Raw genomic sequence first — 21,916 nt, forward strand, 5'->3', positions numbered from 1 at the left:
TATGTGCAGTGATTTAACCCAGACAAGGTTAAAAGGGATGCTGGATTCTTTCTGAGTAAATGTTTATTTCACTCGGCTGCCAAAGAGTGAGATTTCTGCATATGTCTGGAGCAAGTATTTGTTGCACATCTAAAATACCCTTTTGAAATGAATGTAAGGAGATGGGGCAGTGGGTTTCCTGCCATAGTTGACCCTGTCACACTGTGCTCCGAAGGTACTATGTAGAAGGTCAGTATCTTTTTCACTGTGACGCTTCTGGTTTCCCTGTACCATAACAGAAATCTGGACTGTCAAGCTTTTTGTGCTCTGCATGTTTCAGGCTGAGTACAGGGTAATATTCTACTCTGAATGGGTTACTAGTGTGAGATGCTGGTGTCCTGGTAATTTGTTCTAATTGCGTGTTAACTCTAAAGTGGAGTGATGTTAGTTGGAATCTATGCTGCTGACTGTTTTGTCAACTATCAAGACTGCTGAATCATAGAGCAGTTTTTCTGTTTGTTGTCATTAAAGAGAGATTAACCAAAGGAGCCCTTTGGTTTCATTTGCTCTGTTAACTTGGGTAAATACTCAGCAAACCTGAAATCTAGAAGTATATAAAATGTTGACTAGTACGTGACAAAAAGATCCCCAAAAAGCATGCAGTCTAGTTGTACTTTCAAGTTAAATTTTTTTTTATTATGATTTAGTTAGCTCTTCAGCAAAACTGTTTCAAAATGGTCACGGGCTGAAGTTGTGAAGTGTTTTGGTTCTTCTTTGATTACTCTTTGGAAACCTTTGTATCTGAGAGTTGCATTCAGTCTGGGAAATCGAGACTGTTCTGCAGGAAAAGAAGGTGGACCTGAAGCAGGTGATCTGCTGGCAACTACTGCTTGCAGCAAATCGGGGTTTGCAAATGCTTTCTTTAACAGGGCCCTAACACACAATGCCAGGGTTTGAAAACTGCAAAGCCGGCCCGTTGTACCTCTGCTTCTGTTGGCTGTTTATCCGTGCTGCTTTTTGGGCTCAGTGCCTACCTATGCGTTGTTGGATTTGGCTGACCGTTCACTAACACGGATGTTTCCAGTTGCACTCTTTGTAACGAGGCATTCAGAGTTCACAGCGTAGCATGGCAGAAACGTCTGGTATCTTGAGTAACAGAACAGAATTCCTCGCTGTTCCTCCTGAAGCTTTGATCAGGTCCTTCCAGGACGCTTATGGCTCTGTGGGCCTACTGTAGCCAGAGATCAGGCATCTGCTATTTTCTTCCTGTAGGTAGAGAGGGGAAGACACGGGTTTTGCCATGGTTACTGTTCCCAGGGAAACACCTTTCCTGCCTAATATGCTGAGAGATGACCTGGCATAGTATTACAGGCAGAAATCTCTTGGAAAATTGTTTTCTGGTAGAGAATGGGTAGTATATCAACTCAGTCTAAGCACGTTCCCATTTTGTGAGGCAGAAAACATCTTTTCTGCTTCTGTTTAAAATTCTACCGAAGAGGACATATGAAGGGCAGAAGTTAGGTTACTGTTAGGGATGAGGTGCTTTCAGCTGCATGAGCTGTGAAAGTGTATCAGTGACAACTCTGCGTGTGGTGACCGTGTTGGAAGGGGACTGAGGAGTTGGCAATGTAGCGTACGATTTTGCATTAACAGCGTCCCCTGTGTTCTTTTTCTTCTGCTCTACCATGAACTGACTCTGGCCTAGTACTCATCTCTGTCATGTTTTGCCGTTAGTTTTTGTATCTGTAAAGTAGAAGCAGCAGGAATTACCTCCCTCCATAAATAGTGGATCCTGGCAATGAGCGCTTACTGTGAACTGCGATTATTCTGTGAAGGTGAGACCAGTTCCCTTTGTGGTAGGTGCTGCATAAACACAGGGAAGGGAAGATGATCTGTCCCAGAGAACCTGGGCTCTGCCTGCCCCATCTTGCTAGTCCTTTGCTGCTAGCAGAGACTTGTTGGTAAGCTTTAGGGGTGTGTGTGTGCCTTTTTCTCAGGATGGCTCTGTTTGAACATAGTGACAGGATCATGGATCTCCTTTGCGTGTTCTGACTTGACTCTAACTCGGGGAATCCTTTCTGCAATGCAAAGATCCAGGTGGAGTATTGTTCAGGGCTAGTGTTTACTCAGTAGTACTTCAGGCACTCTGAGGTACAAACCATTTTTCACATACAGACTGCAGCTGTGGAGCCCTGGCAATATTCTGTGACAGTTGTCTCTCTTGTACTAAATATCACGGCGAGAGGAAATGGAAGACACAGGTAACTACAGCAGAAACAGAGGCCACACGGTTGCAGTCAGGCCTGCAGTGACAGTCCTTTCCTGTGGGGTCACAGCTGAATATCTCATTTCTGTAGGCTTGAATCTTATAAGGAGTGAACAGCCTTCCTGTTCACAGCTAGAGTGTCAGAAAAATGCTTTACTCTTTCTTTGGAATGATGCTTGTGAGCACAGTGATGCTGTGGTATTTGCTGAAGAAGTAATATCGTTTTATCTTTCTGTCTAATCTATTAACTAGTAATAGCTCAATGATGAAAGGTCCCTTACAGCTTCTGTAGCTATGTCTTATTTCAGACCACGTTCATCCTGATGGAAGCAGAACTAAATCCCTGTGGGTACCCAGCTGTCACTTATATGCTGCTCCCTGGGTTAAATATCTGTGGCAAATGCAGCCACAGATAACCTACATTTGCTCAGCAATGCCAGCAGCGAGCAGTGCTGGGCTAACCCAGTATCTGGATCGTACGAGTTCAAGGCTTCCTTTGAATCCATGGGACTTGTTTTGATGAGGGAAAGTGTGGTTGTAGTCTCCTGCTCACATAGAGATGAAAATAGTGAATGCTTGCCAAAAGAATTTACTGTGAGGGGTAGTTGAAGGGCAGTTCTCCTGTGGCTAAGTGATAACTGCTGAGAGCTCCACAGCTTGACAAAGAGGATGAGGGAAAGGAGCCCTGGCTCCCTCACAACAGGCAGAGGAAGGTTCTTGCTCTATGAGCTGGCCTACAGGATCTGAAGGCCCCTCTGGCATCTGATCCTCAAGTACTTTGGGCACCGGTATGTGACCCTGAGACTCTGGGAGCAGCAGTTCACAGGTGTGATCCCTGAAAACCAAGAGGAAGCGGACCCCAGAAAACCAGGGAAGAAGTGTGGCAGTCCAGAGCTGATCCTCCTTGTAGTGCTCTCAGTTCCATGCTAGACATCTTGAAACTGAAAGTGAAGCATATAGCTCCTTGGCATGAAAAACATCACTCTTGGACAGCGTCTCGTGTCTTTTCAGCAGTGACATGGCTTTTCATGTCACCCAGCTGCTGATTAACGTCTCTTATGCTTTAGGACCCCTCCTGCCAAAATGGTCCCCTCTGTCCCCAGATGCCCCTAGTAGCCTGCCTTGTTGTCAATGCTCAAGTCCTCCAGTATCTCACAAGGGACCTCATAGCTAATGGGCTTGACATGGACGGGTGAGCATTGTTTCTGCATGCTGTGGAGCTTGAGGCTGCAGGCTACATTTTTAACTGACTAAATGAATGTCTTTGTGCTCAAGGCTGGTGACTGCATAAAACAGGGTAGCGAATCTGCAGACACCAAGGAGTATGTAGTTCATGGAGGCTATTCAGGATTTTGCAGATGTTGCAAAACCAGACAAGATCCTCTGTCAGTAATTTGAGAAGCTCTCTCTTGCACTAACGTTGTATTTCTGATTTTGTTCTACTCTAGGACACAGGAATGCTGCAGTTCTGACTGCCCAGCAATCATGGGTGCTTGCTCTGTCCCACTGCTGTGTCTCAGTTACTGCTGGAAATGAAAAGCAATCCTTCAGGTCTATCTGTTCATGAAGACTGACGTATTTGAAATGGGTTTAGAGCAGTTAAGGATTTAAAGGCAGAAAATGTCTTTAGTGCTTTCTACAGAAGGAAATCCCATCTGAATGAGGCCAGGCCGAAATTTCTTGTACTTCTTGAAGCACCTTTGCCTTCAGTGGTGAAATAAATGAGGAACACCTTCCTTTCCCATGTGGCTGGCCCTCTCACAAAGGCATTAGTTACTGAGGAAAGGGACTGTATCATGTGAAGACAGAAATCTGCAGTGGAAGGTATTTCAAAACCCATTGAGATCCAGTCACAGTGCCTCCCTGTGCACTGCTCAGAATTTTTCTTGTTTTATTTGTATTCAATATCTATTTTCCTCTCATGTAAAATGCTATAGGGAACCTGGGATATTTTTTTCATCTGGTTCTCAATGCAAAGGAAATAACTAAAATAAAATATTCTGTTTTCCACAGAGGTTTTTATAACAAATATTCTTATCTTAGATGCTTGTGTCTCTTCATTTCTTCAAAGCATGATATGCATCTTGCTTTGCTGCTATTGAGCAACACTGAATGCTGCTTACCTAATCAAAAAAAAAAAGTCCAGAAAATGGTAATGAAAATAGGGAAGGCAGAGCTTAATTTCCATTTTAAAAGTTTTGAGAGACAAGTACTACGGAGAAGATCAAGAGAACAAATTCTCAGAAGGCAAGTTATAGTAGAGGCCTTCTGGGTACTTACGTTTCTGTTCCTCCCAGGATACCAGAACAAGAAATAACTCGGTAAAATGGAAAAGCATTAAACATGGATAGACAGATAGCTGTAATTGGTAATGTTTTGTTAACTCGCAGGGCTTATTACCACAAGATGATAGCTTAGTTTGCTTTTTTCCTACTGCCTGAATTGTAGTCTAAGTTGTCTGGGAAGAAGACTTTAGGGAAAAATGGTGCTGAATACACAGGGAGGTCAGTCTGTGCAGGGTTTTGATCCTGGTTCTGCCAGTGGAGCTCATTGGCAGATCTGGATGAAATTGGACACTTCAAGTGCCACTTAAGGACCCAGTTCTGCTGTGATATGTTCATCTTGTGTATGAATTCAGTTGCTGCTTTTTTATCTGAATCTTTCTGTTGATTAGCCTGCCCAATGAGCTTTCTTAGTCGTGGACTTGCCTCCCTTCCTCCCGGGATACTATCTAACAGAACTGCTGGTGCTCCAGTAGGAAAGAATGATAAATAAAGCTTTGCTGTACCAACCTAGCTTCCTATCTATAAATACTTGGACTGTGCCAGGTGTCTTGTTCCACAGTTTTGATCCTAGTGGCTCATTCCATTTCTCAAGGGCAAAAAATCCTCCGGGCTTCTGCAGCAGACAAGAAATATTGACCAAACACTTTTTTCACCTTTTTTTTTCTAAGCCAGGATGTCTCAGCAATTCTGTTCTGCACAGAGGCTGCACCTGATTCATATTCAGATCTTGTTCTTGTCTAAGTTATTAAACTGAGGATTGCAAAGTTCAGTCTTTGTCTAAACTCCCATCACCACCTCGATAGAGAGCCCCCACAGCAGCATACTTTAAGGAGCAAAGGTCTGTATGACTGAAGATCTGATTATGAAATGCTGTGAATTAAGGTAATCATCTGCTAGCAATGGGTAGAGCAGAGGTGACATGGGAAGAGGTGAAGGAATGGGATACCTATAATATTGTCCTTTGAACCTGTGCATGTTGACTTTCCTGCTGGGCTCAGAAAGGGAGATCTGCCAGTGAAAAGATGAAAGTGGTGGGAACTATAATTTTTTTTAAATCAAAAATAGGGAAGTCAATGGGCTGGAAGTTAAAGTGAGAGCTTTGAAACACAAGCCAATTTCTTTGTGTTAGGCCAGCTGCAGGGGAGGCAGTGGATTTGCAGTTGCTTGGAGTCTTTAACATAAGATTAAAGAGCTTTCTAAAATGCTGGTTTAATCCAATTTCTGTGAACTTCTTGTGTGTTCAACAAGTCAAACACAATGAACCTAGTGGTCCCTTCTGGTCCTACAGTGAAGAATCTGGAAAGAGACTCTGAGTTAGAGACACTAGAGTATGAGCCAGTCCTTGTCATGCTTTCAGAGTGCCACACCTGCAGGTGTGAACGCATGGACATGTGGGGTCAGATGCTCAGACAGCGTAATGAAATCAAAGGATCAGGTCCGTGAATAAAAAAAAATAAATAAATCTGTTGGTATTGCAGATGTTTACCAGTAACACAAAATTGAAACATCAGTAAGTAGTACTCTGTTCCATATGTTGGTGGGACAAGATGCTATTCTACTGAAATAGGCAGGACTAAGCCTTCTGAGCATGGCAAAAACATCTTAGATGTACACCTTTACTGGTTATGCAAATGAAAGATACCCAATACTTGTAATTTGAATTAAAGAAACTGAAAACGTTTCCTGATAAACTTTCTTTTGAGCATGCCTATAGATTCAGTGGGGAATTCCTTGGTGCCCCTTTTCAGGTGAGTTCATTCCTCTCCATCTCTCTGGAGTCCTTCGTGAGGTTATCAATTTATGTTCGCCTGCCAAGTAGCATTTAGCCTTCTGACTCCCCAGCTGGATCTGCCACTTCGTCTGCAGCAGCTCTCCAGCCAGGACTAAAACACTTTTCTGAGCCTAATGACCTGGCACGCTTATCGGCCGCTTCCATAGACTTGATACTTGTCCACAACCCTTAGGAGCTTCACCTACCTCTGCTCCTGGAGGAGAGGAGCCTCTGCAGGCAGCTTACGGCTGCTGCCCGGGAGAGGGCAGTGCCTGACACCAGACCTCGGCTGCGCGGACCCAGCCTGGTTTGGGGCGCTGCTGGAGAGGAGCTGGGTCTGGGGCTGCAGTTTGGTTCTTGTCGGTTCGCTGTGCTGAATCTCCCACCCACAGCGTCCCCTCCTGAGAGCAAAACACATCTGGAATGGGAGACAGCCTGATTGTATATCAGTTACGTGAGAACGTTTGTATCAGTGTGGGCAGCAGAGTAGTATTAGGTATGTGCTGCAGCTGGTAAATCCATTTGTTTAGCACACAGTTTAGGAGAGGCTGCGGAAGGAAAGCGCAATGTAAAAACAAGCGATGCATCTTGCTGCTCTCCTCGTTTACCTTTATCTGCCAAGTCTGGCTGTAACGCTGCAGCTGTCTTAAGCTCTTGTGCGTGTCTAGTACCCTAGCATGGTGATGCTGTGCATTGATCTGGCATTTTTCTGTAACTCCGTACAAAATCCAGTTAGTGTTGTCATGCTGTGCCATAATCATTGCAATAACTTGTGTTGGTTGGCTGATAGGGGAATGATGGAAACCCTGGGTATGTTATCCTCAAGGTGGAGATCCGTTCTAGTAGCCTGACTGTAGCCTAACCAGTCAGACAAATTTGGCCTGCTGTTCGTTTTGCAAGTAAGGAAAACCAAGAGTGACCTGGATCCCTCTCCCTGTGCCTCAGTTTCCATATCAGTAAAATGAATGACACTCGTCTCTTCCGAGCCGGGCTGACAGCAGGGTTTATAGAAGAAACAAGTTACTGCTGCATCGTGCTTCCTGGGTGACAGCTGTTCTGCTGCACTCCGGGTGAAGTGACCTGCATCTGAAGTTACTGAGCTGCTGGGTGGGTGGTGGCACAGGGACAACTTTATCAATAAATCTGTTGCTAAAGCCATGACCCAGTGCTGCTTCAGACAGGTCAGCACCACGTTACCATTGTCACACCAACATGTTTTCTTCAGGCACTGTGCAACCTTGTGTCCTGAAGTATTTGTTGATCTGGTTGTTTAAAACTGCTTACTCCCCTGCCCCAGTGCTAGCTTTGTGTTTCCAACTGAGTCGATAGGTTTTGTACAGTCTTTTCCTTCGTCTTTAAATAGCAGTACTACACTGGTGTGTGGGTGTGCCTCTGGGATAGTCCTCCAAGATAGCTATTCACAGCCACGCTGTTGGTTTCCCTTGGCCCTGAACACTCTAGTATTTAAAGTTATTTTAATGAGAGCGCTTTCCGTGCCTTAGCCTAGGCGAGTGAATTTGTTCTGTCTCTGTAGGGATGCACCTTTTTTTGTCTGTGCTAAGCTGTGAATGCCTCCAAAGCGTCCGAGGATCTGAGTGGAGAGCTCAGATCTGGGAGGGAGGAAGCCAGCTGTACCTTGAGGAGGGTTAAAGCTTGGGTACGGCGTGTGTCAGAGGTCTGCGCTGCGATTTGCGTTGGAGCAGTTACTAAGCAATTTGTGCAGTCTCCTCCGGGAGAGCGTCAGCTCTTTGGTGCACCGCTGTTTAGATCCAGCACTGCTTCGCCAGAAGGCTGCTTCTCTCCATCCCTCCCCGCTGCCTTCTATGAACTCATTGCCACAGCAGGACGCCGGAGAAGCCAGCCTGGGACGCACGGGAGGGCACGTGCTCGTGAGTGTGTATGGGTGCCTCTGAGGGGGAGACGTCGCTCTTTGAAGCGTTTCTATTGCTTTTTCTAATGGGCATCTGAACTGAGATGGTGGTGACAGCTTGGAGAAGGCTGCTGGAGGGGTGGCTGGGTCTCTTCAGCCAGACAGTCTGGCTGTGAGCACTGTTTGTCCCATTACTCAGATACACGCTCAGAGTGCTGCTGGCAGTAGCGAAGGCTGCTATGGCTCACTGTTTATCTCCGATGGCAGTAACCAGGGAAATGTTTTTGAGCTAACTGGCCTCTCTTCAGGAGTGAGCAAGAAAACAATCCTTCAGCTCCTGAGCCGAGTGGTCCCTCATTAAAATAATTATGTGGATAGTCTCTGAAATGATTTTGCTGGCTGCAATAGTTCAGAGTTGAGCCAGTGACTAGCATTTTTTTAGGTAAGGTTGCAGCTGTGAAACTGTCTGCTGGCACACTCTGGGGAGGAAGGAATGAAGTCTGCTATCCAGTCTGCTATCTCTTGATTAGCTTAGTGTCAAAGTATTATAGTAAATGTATTTAACTTTGCAGTTTGCCACATGTGTTTTTTGTTATTCGTGATGGATTTTCACAGGACGGTGTGGAAATGTGAAACCGTCTTTTATTGAATTCTGTTCTCTGACCAGGAACTTGTGTTCCAGCAATCCAGTGTTGCTGTGAAGCATGCATTTTTTGGGAAGACGATGAATTAACTTCTCTCTGGCAAAATTTAGAAACAATCAAGAAGTGTTTACAGCTGAGGGAGTAGACAAGGTGCTGGGTTATGCTGCTGTAAATCTGGATTCAGTCCGTGAAGGTGTTACCGAGATTAGACCTTGGCCTTGAATGTCTTTTAATCAGGGAAGTTTGTTTTCTGGGGAGCAGAATATAACTTCTATATGATATCCTTTGTGTTCTGTGAAAACAGGTAACATCTATTTCAAAACAATTATTTTGCTGTGCAAATGATGTGGAATGGTGTTTCTTTTTTCTATGCTGATTATGGATAGTCAATGGTGTATGAGATTTATTAATCACTAGTATCTCATGATTTTGCAGCAATGTTATATCAAGTACCTTCAGAACAGGATGGGATACGAAGTCGCCTAAAATAAACAATGATAGTGTATGCTTTAGTAATTTTGTTTTAGTTTTTAAAATTTAGCTTTTATGGTGATCATTAACCAAGCATTCATAGATGTGTGCATAAATGCATGATGCGTGCTGGCACTAAATAACTGTAGAAATCCTTGAAGGGTGACACTCTGTGCACACCAAACAGCCAAACATGAACATCAAAAGATTGTTTTTCAAGAAGTGGTTAACTGGAAAATGTGGCAAAATCAGTTTCTTCCCCCGGGGAAGTCTATACCAACATTTTTTAAAGTTGGCTTAGAAAGCTGAAAAAAACCCCGGAGGGTGCACATTAGCAGCAACAGTACCGCATATGGTAGCAGCAGGGACCCATCCTGCCTGGGTTCCTGAGCCTGCTCACCAATTTGACTCAAGTGAATAAGTGATTTTTAAGCCATAAATTCTCCTGATTGAGAACTGTCAAATTCACTGCTTCCAAGTCTTGGGATTCCCTGGGCTCAGATTCTAATTCTGTATCTGAACTTCCTGCCTCTACTCTGTCATTTTAGATAATTACACATTTAAACATTTAACAAAACAGACCTCTAAGTATGTGTACATTTCCTCCAGTTTCAGTGCAGCTGCACAGGGACGTAACTTTGCCTTAAGCGTGTGCCTGAGGGGTCTGCTGACCTGCCAACAACCGGAAAGCCTGGATCTAAAGCCTCTGATCCTGGGGGGAGTTCAGGTTTGGATCCAAAATAACTATGGTTCACTTGTATTTCCAATGTAAAGGAGCGTGCTGGACTCCTTGTGACTTGAAAAGCACTGCAAGCAAGTCCTTAAAGTCCTTGCAGTTTGCTAACAGCTGTTCTCTGAGGATAAACTGGAAATTTCCCTTTTACATTGTGACAATGTTGACCTGCAAATACGTGGGAATTTTAATTCTCCACAGTATCCTTACCTCCTTGATGCCTGCCTGTCTGTAATACTGTAGAAGGATAAGAGAAAGGATGGGATTTCCCTTCTGTTGATAGCTGGGTTTTTAGTTCCTCCTAGAGCAGGCAATCTGTAGCACGTATGGCCAGCTTGCACCAGGGACCGATCTTGCTGTTTCTCTCTTCAGGCTGGAAGAGTAAACAAACTATCAAAAAGTAAACAAAGGGCACACATAGTGAGGAAGGGAAATAAATAGAATTAAAAAAAAAAAAAAAAAAAAAAAGGAAACCCAAACCAAAAGCTTCTTTCTCTGATATAACAACCTAAAAGTGCTTTTTGGCCTTCAGGAAGGGAAACACTTTACTTAAAGGCTTGCACTGAAAATTCTGGTTGGACAGAGTATTTTTAAAACCCTTTAGCCTACTTAAACCTTTTCATTGATGACATGCAAATTTGACTGTCTCCTTTTTATGTTTAATTCTTGAAATCTACCTTAGCTCTGATATACACTTTGCTAACTGGGTTTTTGTTCATGGCCAGAAGACACAGAACTTGGGTGTTTGAACTGTAGGTACTTCACAGCTTTCAGACTCTGGATTTGTGATGTCTTTTGGTAATTTTAAAGAAGAATGAGAATGCCTGACATTAGATGTTCTTTAATGCTCTTCAAATGAAATCTCTGGCCTTATGCTTAATTCTACCTGGCACTTTTCCCATCATAACAGCAATCTGATTTTTTTCCCAAATCCGCAGTTTTGATTTAATACTGTGAGGGTCATCCTTGACTGAGCTTGTGCAAAGTAGAAGTAGGCTGATGTACTCCACCAATTTTGCAGAGATTTAAATTCACTCCCAGCTGTCTTCCATCTCTCCTTCTCCCACAGCATGATATAAATGTGAATTGCATAATTAGGCTGTCATTAGGAAGAGATGAACTGTGCTCTGGAAATTTGTAACCCATTATTCCAAGATTAGTGACTTCAGATGGGGGATTGAAGAAACCCCCTCCTTTTCCAACAGAAGGCCAGGCAGTTGCAGCATTCAGTCACTAAAAACAAAGAAACCCCAGTGTCCTGCTATGGCTGCTTGCGTTGGGTTGTCTTTCATGGAGCAGTAGGCACTGCTGTGTCAATCTGCTTGGCGCAATCCAATCTTTCACTCCAGCAGGTCATCTCACCAACGCTGCTGGAAACCATTAGTTGCCATTAGCATATAAACTAGTTTCTGCTCCGAGAGGAGGGGACAAGATTATATTCATTGGAGCTTTTAATCAGCTGCTGTTGGCATAGCTCTGAAGGCGGCAATCTGTGTGCTGTGCACCAGAGACCTGCAGGAATGAATACAGCTGTGATGAGAAGCAAAATAGAAAGCGTGTGTTGGGGGGAACCCAAGCATGTTTCACTGCACAGTGAAGAATTATGAGCATAACTGAATGGCTTTCCTCCGAAAAACTGGATAGCACAATTGCAACTAGCCTCTCTTGAGATCAGGAAGGGAGGAGAAGCTGTCAGACGTGACTATAGCAATTGCTTTTCTTTTTCTCCCCCCTTGGTAGAAACGCTTGGGAAACAACAATGCAAGGCCTAATGCTTCTGCAAGGAAACTGGTCTCGCATGCAAACATTTGAATGATCTCTGCTAGGAACTGAACATATAGCAGTTTAAGAGGAGCACCAAGAGTTGATAAACTGACTTGTTTCATTTTTTTCCCTCTAGTATCACATCCTTATTCATATATTAATCGTCCTGGCAAATTCAATTAGCTCAAGTAATGAAGTTCTGCGTGGTATGTGTAAAGATTCAGCTTTGGTGACCTGTGTAGGGGACTGGCATTGTTCCACAGAATACTGGTTGATCAATTCAACTTTATTCTTTTTTAAATTTGAGAAGCTAAGTGTGGCTGCCTTGTCAATAAAAAAAAAAAAAAGTGAAGACCTCAGGAGTAACCAGACAGAAGCTAGGAAATGCTCGAAAAGGCAGCCTAGAGAACTGTGCTCCAGCCCCTTGGCTGGTGTACGCCTTGAGATGATGTGCAGCTTTGTGGCTATGTGCGTTTTTGGCAGAGGACAGGACTGCTCTGGAGCGAACAGGGGTTGGTAAATTTCTTCTGTGGATATTAGCAAGGTACAATGAAGCAAGACAATTGTTGTCAAATTCCTGTGACTTTTCAGCTTCCTTAACCTTTCCCATTGACTTTTGGGCCCCTGTGTAATGAATTAAAATGTGCCAGTAAGCTTTTCTGAAGCAGCCCAAGAAGCTGCAGCTCTTAGGCTGGCATGCTGATAGCGAGCTGGTAAAGCAGGCTTTTCTCAGCTGTGGTTTATATCACATAAGAAAATGGCACGTTGCTTCTGCCTGAGAGGCTGAACACCACATCTTGTGTGCGTGTGGCTTGCAGTATGTGGGCCGGAAAGGCTACAGGGCCTCCTCGGATAAAGTCTAGTGGAAGAGATGAACTGCTTAATGCTCACTAATGCCAGGCAAAATGTCTTGGCTTTAAAACAAAACCAGACCTGTAGGATCATTTAAGATTTTTTTTCCATGTTTTTCTTTTAGTCAAAGATGAAAAACTTTCTTTATCAGCCCCAGGTAATCATGTGTTTCCAAGGACTCAGACTTGATTGCTAACTCTGCGCTAACTCCTAGTCACCAAATCTATCTTATACCTTTCTCGTCATCTGAAAGTCTTGTACAGAGTGCGGGTTTTACAGGAAATCCCACGTGGCTTGCTGGAGAAAGTCTTGCCCAGTCAGGGGATTTGAAGAGACCTGACTGCCACTCTGCAGTTCTTGTTTCTATTACCTCATCTTACCCTTACACCACAAATTTCTTGTGGTAGAAAAAGGATCTTTAGAAACCAGAAATTAACTATTTTTAAAGCAAGCTACTACAGCAGCTATATGAAGGGGGGAAATTGTGTTCTTCTCGGCTGTTTGATATCAGTGATGGCTTCGTATTGGCAAACATCAACAGCAAACTGTTGGCTGGCAGGCTGTCTTACCCTGGAGCAATAAGCAAGTCTGAGAGAGGCTGGAGATGGCAGCATGTTTTCTAGTTCATTTTTCCCTTCTGTTGAGCCTCCTTGTGATGGCCTCAGCCACTGTAGAAACCTTTGCTACGTTTATGCTACTGCTTGGTACAAGCTCAGCCTTGGCCACCCAAACCTGAGTGTACCTGTCTACCTGTTGGGCTTCACGGTTTTCACAATATCTTTGCATTTTCCAGGTACTGAAATCAACAATGGTTTCTTCAGCGGATGCTCCAGGGTATCTCAGTTCTGAGGGCCCATACTTTAAATATTTAAAATTAAAATATTTAGTTTTAATTTTCTTTTCCTACTTCATATTTTTTTGGTATTTAGTCTTAACACCCCTCTTCTTGTCTGCCTCCATCTTGCTGCCAACCTGCATTTTGACAAAGACAGTTCTATTACTACTGCAGTGATTCAGGAGCATTTCAAGTAGACCGCGCAAAGGATAATAGAGGTCTTTGACCAAAGATCTGGAGACACTTGTCAGTACCTCTTGAGAACTGCATTCATACATTATAGGCCCTTTTTGTTAGGGGTTCCTCGGATGTAGTATTTATCTGACTCTAAACACAGCCATCATCATGCTGTTCTTAAGCAGCTAGTGGAGAAATCTGGCTTGTAGTGTTCTTGGCTTTGTAATAAATAACCTTGTAATAAATAACCTTGTATATTTAACGGTTTTGTTTTGCCTTTCCTTAAACTCCAAGCATGTCAGGAGTAGGACCTGTGGGGGAAACAGCAGAGTTAAAAAAAAAAAAAAAAAAAAAAAAAGAGGAAAAACTTAATAAGTTACTGTTAATTTGTTTGCTTTGCCTGTTTCAGTTTTCTCAAAAGATGGAGTGCTTTTATGGCTGTTGGCTGGTATATCTATATCTACCATATAGATAATAAATCTATCCCTTCCTGCTCAGTGGGCTTTCCTTTGAGAAGCTCTGAACACTACTAAAATCAAGCCCATTAACTGTGATTCATTACCCTGCTCCTCCAGTCGCTCTTAGCCACCTGTAAGAACCGGAAAAGCTGACAATAGGCTGCATAAACAGGATGGAAATGAGGATAAAAAATTAAAAATATAACTCATTTCAGTCTGACTTTTCCCCTCTTTAGTTCTTAGAGATGACTTGTAGAATCCACCCCCTTGAGATTTTTTTTCCTGTTGCTTTCAATTACTTCCTTGTTTAGTGTATCACCCCACATCTATGCTGCTTCTCTTCATGTGGTCTCACTCTCTGCCTAGGAGAAGGCAATGACACTTCCTCTCCAGTTACTGTCTTGACATTAGTGAAATGTTTGAAAGTTGAATGAGTCTAAAGAATTAGGGAATGAACGCAAAAATCCAAGCTGTATGTAATTTTAAACTAAATTCCTAGTTCTGGAAAGGATCAGAATGGATATCTGAAAGTAGGATAGAGACAGTATTTTGGGCAACAGAGTAGGATGCAGGAGAAGCAATTTCTAGCCTCTCTGACCTCCATATCTCTTTCTGGACAGTGTATTTTAAACCAGGTGCGCCAAAGTATTTCAGTGCATGCTTCGTATTGACATCAGTGAAGATCTTGATGCTTAAATACAGCAGCAATTTGCCTTTAGTCTGCTCTCTGATCCATCTGCGTCCTTCTTCCTTCCTCCCACCTGTTGCCTGGGTGGTTCAGACAGAGCTTAGTACAGAGGCAGCTCTACAAAGCCAGGACTGGCTGTTGTCTGTAGCAGTAGAGTGGCTAAAGGCCCAATTGTAATAGGTACTATTGCAACATAAACCTGGATCCTGTCAGTTAAGATAGCAGCTATTCCCGAGTAAAAAATGTTGCTTGTCTAGACAGTGCTGAACAGCAGGGAGAAGAGTTACCTGTTCCAGTAAGTACCTGTTACTGAGAGACATCAAATTAGCTCAATGCAGATTATACTTGCTGGATACTGTATAGATCACACAGAATCTACACATGTGCAAATATTGTCAATATTTTTCTCCAGCTGCTTGTCAAGATATTTTTAACTTGTTAGTGCTTACTTAAAAAGAACAGGCTTTGTTTTCATGTGAAGAAAGCTTCACAGCCTCTTATTTCCTCCTTTTACTGTATACTCGCTGGTAGCGGAAAAAGCATCAGCAAAGGAAACCGTTCTGGGTTGGTTGGTTACACAAAGTCCTTAAGAAGAGACCAGGGAGTTCGGAGTGGAACGTGGTTCTGTGTCTGAAATAGACTTCACTGTTTGAAAGACTGAAAAGCTGCTTTACATGGTGGCCCAAATTCAGTAGCTTAATACGGAACATGAATTAGTAAGGGGCAGTGTCAGCTTGAGCAAATCTGTGATGAACTCCGGCAAGTCTATTGGACCTGGTTTATGAAATGCTCTGTGAAATCAAACGGCAATAGAAAAGTAAGTAGGCTGAAGATGGGACTGTAAGTATCGTAAACTTATCCATGAGAGTCAGATCATATCTGCACCAATGGTCAAGCCAGGCTATTTTCATTTGAGTGTCATCTTTGTTTTGCTGGGTTCTTGAAGGGTGTAAAAATTGTTATTAAGGTTTTATTAACTCATTGAAGATTTCTGCTTTCATTACACAGATGAAATCATGCAGCAGGAGATACGACCGCTGGTTGCAGTGGATATAATAGAACAGCTTCACAGGCAGTTTGCTATCTTGTCAGGTAAGAATTTTCTAGTAATTACATTCTGGGATTCTCTTGGAAATGTGCTGGAATCTGTTGCGCTGACGGTCACTCTTCAGCTCTGCACAGCAGTTGCAAAAGCATTTTTATATTGCCAGTGAAAAGGGTCGTTATAATCTGACCCTCACAGTGCATGGAACTGATAAGTGCCAGCTTGCTGTGCTTGTTTTTCTTAAGGCGAGTTAATTTTCTGTGTTCTCCACAAAGGTAAGAAATTAAATAAAGCTTTCAGTACATATATTTCCACAAAGTCCAAGCTTGTTGTTTGTGGGAAAAGTTCTGGTTTATCAGGGAGTTATTCATGACCTCCCCCCTCTTCCTCATTTGCCTTTGTTTTAGAAATGATTCATTTCTATAGTGTAAGGTTCTAATCTTTTAAAGATTTGATTATACCATATTCCTTTGTTTGCCTGAAGTTTGCAATTGCACAAAGTGACGCAGTTCCTGCCCCAAAGAAATAGTTGATACTGAAATATTTGCCAAATTATTTAACATATTTTGCCTCCTGCAGAAGAGAAATCCTTGTCCTAAAATGGTTTCTGCTGTAGACTTTGTGGTCTCTGGCAACATCTTTTGTCTCTTTCTGTCTGTTTTGCAAATAAGGAAACTAAGAATTTTCTTTCCATCTTCCCTATGGACACGCAGTGAGGTATCATTAATTTGCACAAAACACTTAGATGGTCATAGTAAGGTATGTCCCTCCAGCCTGTCCCTCCTCTACTTGGTGGACAGGAACACTGGATGCGCAGTGCAGAGAGTACACAGACCTGGCTCTGCAAATGCTCAGCTCAGCAGGCCCAATCCTTGCTGCATCTTCGTCTTTTAAAGTATGCATTCTACCATTGTGTTCAGTGCAGGGTAACAAAGAAATGCTAATATAGCATCTATCCTAAGACAATTTTTATGGAGTAATGTTGCAGTGTCCTCTTTTGGCTTGTCAGGAAAAGCTGGGAGCCCCTTCCCCTTTGTGCTAGTTGCTTAGCTGCAAAAATGACTGAGTGGGAGATGACAATCCCCTAATCTGGGGCCTGTTGTCAAATTTGAAACCAGTTCTCACTTAGGGTATAGCATGAGTGAAGCGGTTCTCTAATGCCTTTTGTTAGTGCTAACAGACTTTTAAAATATTCTAAATACAAGGAAGGAAACAGGGAATTCTAATCACTGCTCAACTCCTTTTGGGTATTCAATGACTTTTTTGCTTCAGTCTTCACTAGCAAGAGCAACTTTTTGGCTCTCAGCACAAGAAGGACATGGGTGTATTACAACAAGTCCAGAGGAGGTCCATGAAGATGGTTGGAGGGCTGGAGCACTTCTCCTATGCAAACGGGCTGAGAGAGTTGAGGTTGTTCGGCCTGGTGAAGAGAGAAGGCTTCGGGGACACCTCATAGTGACATTTCAGTACCTAAAGGGTATCTACAGGAAAGCTGGGGACAGACTCTTTGTCAGAGAGTGTGGTGATAAGATGAGAGGTGATGGTTCTAAACTGAAAAAGGGTAGCTTTAGATTAGCTATTAGGAAGAAATCCTATACTATGAAGGTGTTGAGGCACTGGAACAGGTTTTCCAGAGAAGCTGTGGATGCCCCATCCCTGGAAGAGCTTAAGGCCAGGCTGGATGGGGCTTTAAGCAACCTGGTCCTGGTTTGCAGCTTTTAAGACTAGTAGTAAAAGCTATATCTAGCACGTAGCTCTGCTGCTTTTCATTGTGCACAAGCAACCACAGATATTTTGGTGCCTCAGTGCTTGCTTACTTGGTAACTGAAAATCTCCTGAAACTTAGCCTTTTTCCTGGTTTTCCATGCTGTCGCATTCCAGCTCAGTCACTGCTGTCTGACAAAAACCCTCTGCTCCTTAGCCTCATCACAGCAGCCAGTAAGACACTCGAATCTGTAGACTGCTTTGGCCTGATGGATCATATGTTTTTCAGAACAGCTTTGTAAAAATGTTCTGTTTTATACTAGTTAGATTTCTTTCACTTTATGGGCTGCAGCCTTGAGAGAGCAGCTAGACACCTCTGCCATGCACGCACATGCAGAGCTCTGTGTGTGTTAGCAATGACAGTCTGGTTTGTGCTACTGCACAGCTTCTGATGCTGTTGAGCTCTCCTGTTCAGTCCTGGAGACCCCAGATCCATTTGTCCAGTGATAATGAGAAAAACTCAAATTGCTTTGCAGACTTTTTTTTACTTTTTATTTATATATAAAAAAAAGTATTTTTGGTTGATATCAGCTTTTTCTTAACAGCTATCATCTGTGGCCAGGGGTAATGCAATCATGATATTTCTGTGCAGTAAAGCAGAAAAGAGTAGAACAATTGAAACCAGAGGCTCTTTGTTTTCTCTGGACATGACTCACTAGAAACGCTTTACTATTGCTGTGCTAAAACTTCTCAGAAGAGGATCTGACTGTCTTGTAGTCTCAGGACCACCTGATGAGAATTACGTAGCCAGCTAATAAGTTTAGTGTTTGACACGGTCTAGTTATAATGAATTAGACACTGGCAGCCTCCTGCATATCATGGTTCTCTAGCTACCCAACTAACCAAGACTGTACTGTTCATGCCAATAATAGGGAAACGCTCCCAAGGCTTCCCTGGACTGCTGTGGTCATGGAAAAGGCTGAAGTGCAATGTGATGAGGTCCTTAATCGTGCAGTTTACTTTCGTCATCTCCTTTCTGTGCGCTGATGTCACCTTGCTTAGCTTGCGAGATCTAGTGGGAATGCTGGCTCTTGTGGTTAAATTCTAGTTTTGAAACCACCGCTGCCTCTTTCCTTTCCCTGACAACTGAGCTCCTAATTATGGGATTACAGCTGTGACAACACAGGAGTGCTTTGCACACATACACAGCTATGTTTGTGTTTCCTGTAGCTGTTAAGAGAACTAGATTACAAGGATAGGTAGTACTGAGAAGCTGCCTATTCTAACATGAACCAGTTTTTACTGAAGGATGAAGAGACACTGGTAAAATACTGTTCCTGTCCCACTGATAGACTAATAACCCACTGTACCAGCCTGCTTTTGGAGCTGCTTCTGCCTTCTCTCTTTTTATCTGCACCTTCACAACCTGTTCTTATCTCTAATTACTCTGTCAAAGAACCCAATCTGCCAGATGCAGCAATAAAAGATCCTGTTACTAAATCACGAATTTATTAGACAAACCGTCACGAAGTGTGTTAGCAGAGATTCATTTTCTTTTTGTTCTGCTCTTCCTAAGTCAATGCACTTCAGTGCATTGGAGACTATATCTGAAAATGGTAACTGACTGTGAAGCCAGCTTATTTAATTTCTGAAGCCTGGAGGGCATTTGGCCATCTGCTTCCTGCTTGAACTGAGCCTTTTAGAAAACCTGGCCTGACCCTGCTGAAAGGACAATTTGGAGATTGTGGAAAAACCTAAGTCCAGGATGTGTGATTCAACTTTAATAAGAAGTTCAACATTCATAGCCCTTAATCAACATGGAGAAACAAAATAAAAGCTATTCCAGAGCATGGAAAAAGCAAAACCTAACCAAGGCAGAGAAACTTCAGCCAAGGTATGACCGAACCCTTCATCTGTCTGACCCGCAAGATGAACTGTGCTTGGCTTGCTATGACTAAGGGAGCTCTCTGTATGTGGGCAGACACAAGCAGTTTGCCTGCACGTCAGCAAAATTTGAAAGAAAACTTACCAATACTATCTGATGAGTTGGTGTCTGGGGCAGGCGGCAAGGTGTGCGCTATAAAATTGCAGACAAACTTCTGGAACTTCTGCTGATAGCCTGGTTTTGTTTTCCCAAAGGATTCAGCATATTTGCTAATATCTGGTTAGATATTATTTTACAAGTCTAGCTGCTCGTGTTACAAAAAGGGCTGCTTGATGTGAGTGGGACTTGAATGCAGCACCTCAGCATCTAAACCATGGCTCCGTTTGGTGCTTGGGCAGAAAGCATAGGTGGATTAGAATGGGGAGTGGTTGACTTCCTAGGATCCCAACTGTGGCCAGGAATTTGGCCTGCAGTTGTAATTGCTTGTTGCTTTTACATCAGTCATACCAACATGCGTCTCCAGCTGTGTGAACTCTCAGAATGCAGCCCTCACACCTCATTTGTCAATCACACCCTTCACACTGCAAAGCAAAATTAAACTTTCTCTGCTACAGTATCGCATTAACCATCATGCACATTCCCCTGAATAAGCGTTCCCCTGAAACGCTTCACCTGTTTTATGGCCACGGCTGAATTCTGGCCCTGTTCGTAACAGCTAGCCAGGCTGTACTGGCAGCTGGAAGATCTGTCACTGTGTCCTGTGATAAATTAATTTGTCTTAAGAACATGAAATATATCTGATAGCACCTCGTAGTTGTTCCTTTGTTGTGCCCCTGGGCCCTGGGGAACTGGCACACACGAGAGTGAGCCAAGGTCCTATTGCCATGCCCTGCACTCCCCGAAGCTGTTTGTGCCATCTCTCCTGCTTTTCTTCCCCTTCCACATTCACTGTGTACTTCTGTCCTGTCACCTGGGCTCTTCCTGTCCCTTTGCCCTTAGGCCACAAGAGAAGAGGAAAAGCTGAGCAAGAAGCTGGGTTGGAAAATAAGGAAAGTGCTCTGGAAGAGGAGAGAAGGGGTGCTGGTTTTTTGAGTGGCAAACCTGGCAGGAGGTCAAGCAGACTGTAATCTTTTCCACTTCATCCTTGCCTTTTTCCAGGCAGCTCTGCCTCTTGCTTTTCCAGCTCCTGCTGATGTTGTCTGCCTCAAGTGCTCTAAGTTGTTGGGTTTCACACACTTCTGTATGACCCGGAATGGGAGTTAACTGCTTACTGACAACCTACCTCAGATAGCACGTCAAGGCTTACAATCAGCATGCCCTTCCCCAAGCAACAGTGGACTGGGAATAGGGACCGACACGGACCTTTAATACGATGAATTTAGGCTGGATGTGAGGCAGGATGCTGGCTGTCTGTAGAGGATGAAAACAGAAAGGAGCTGGACCTCTAGTAGGAAACTGCTGGAGCTGATGGGTGGCATCGCATTGTGTTTGTGGAGGCTGGGCGGGGAGCTCAGCTCTGCGTCAGGAGATGGCAGACGAAATCTGGGTGAGTTTCCTGTGCAGGCAAAGCTCAGGCTAGCTGTGACAGCAGCCTGGGTGTCACTGTGTGAGCAGCAGTGCCCTGTGGGCAGCTGCCAGAGGATGGCCTGGCTGCCCCGAGGCAGGCTCAGAAGCGAGCCTGGTGTGAGCGCAGCTGGAGGATAGCCCCGAGCCGCCCGTTCCTGCCAGCTGAGCCTCCAACTCTGATGGCTGCTGCTTGCAAGAGCCACTGCCACCAGCTGCTCTTTCCCTGGCCTGGAGCCAGCGTTTGGGGCTGCCAGAAGGTGCTGGAGGTGGCTGAGAGCTCGAAGAGTGCTGCAGGGTGGCATCTAACGGAGCCTGGAGGAGCTGCAAGTCGGCGAGGCAGAGGCCTGCGCGTTGCGTGAAGACAGCTGCCAGGCCTGGCTAGGCTCATGATCTCTCTCTTTCAGCATACCTTTCTTTCTCCTCTAGACTGCACTGAACTCAAGTCATTATACCTCGCTCCTCCCCATGCAGCCCTTTAGCTCAGCTTGTGCCTCTCGTTGCTTTGGCTTTCCATCAAGCAACTTTGCTCCTGGCAGTCCTTGGCCCCCTTATCTTGGTGCACAGACACCGCTGAATAGAGCGGACGTGCCCTGGCTAGCCATAATGTAACTCTCCTCAGCTTTGTTCCTTGTTCATGTCTCACTCTGCTCAGCACTCCTTTTCAGTCTCCCTCCTCCTGCCTTTACTTTCTACTTATAATGTCTGTTTTTTTTTAACCTTGTTTGAATTTTTTTTTTCTTTTCTTTTCTTTTGTCCTTCACTGGAGCTGTTGGAGCTTGTTCTGTCCTTGTCTGCCTTACTTAGAATGAATTGTAAAATTTTCTGGTCAGCAAATAGTCCTTTTTTTTTTTTTTTTCCCCCACTAGTGATGCCCGGGAGCATGGGCTTCAGGCACAATCCCAGCAGGGTCAGTGACTATACAG

General features: G+C 43.9%; 1 protein-coding gene across 16 annotated transcripts in view; it reads left to right on the plus strand.

Moving 5' to 3' along the window:
- The window catches only part of MCF2L2 (MCF.2 cell line derived transforming sequence-like 2), a 167,391-nt gene that overhangs the window by 27,237 nt on the left and 118,238 nt on the right, over window positions 1–21,916 (plus strand). For 14 of the 16 annotated variants that reach the window (XM_040567994.1, XM_040567996.1, XM_040567995.1 and 11 more), the window contains one exon: window positions 15,802–15,885. In XM_040567994.1, the coding sequence (XP_040423928.1) occupies window positions 15,802–15,885 (84 nt within the window). Of the gene's footprint in view, window positions 1–7,799; window positions 8,191–15,396; window positions 15,611–15,801; window positions 15,886–21,916 lie in introns of those variants that run through there. The other 2 variants (XM_040568001.1, XM_040568002.1) reach the window with 2 other exon arrangements.

Source organism: Cygnus olor, chromosome 9 (genome assembly GCF_009769625.2).
Source record: "Cygnus olor isolate bCygOlo1 chromosome 9, bCygOlo1.pri.v2, whole genome shotgun sequence".
Classification (NCBI taxonomy): domain Eukaryota; kingdom Metazoa; phylum Chordata; class Aves; order Anseriformes; family Anatidae; genus Cygnus; species Cygnus olor.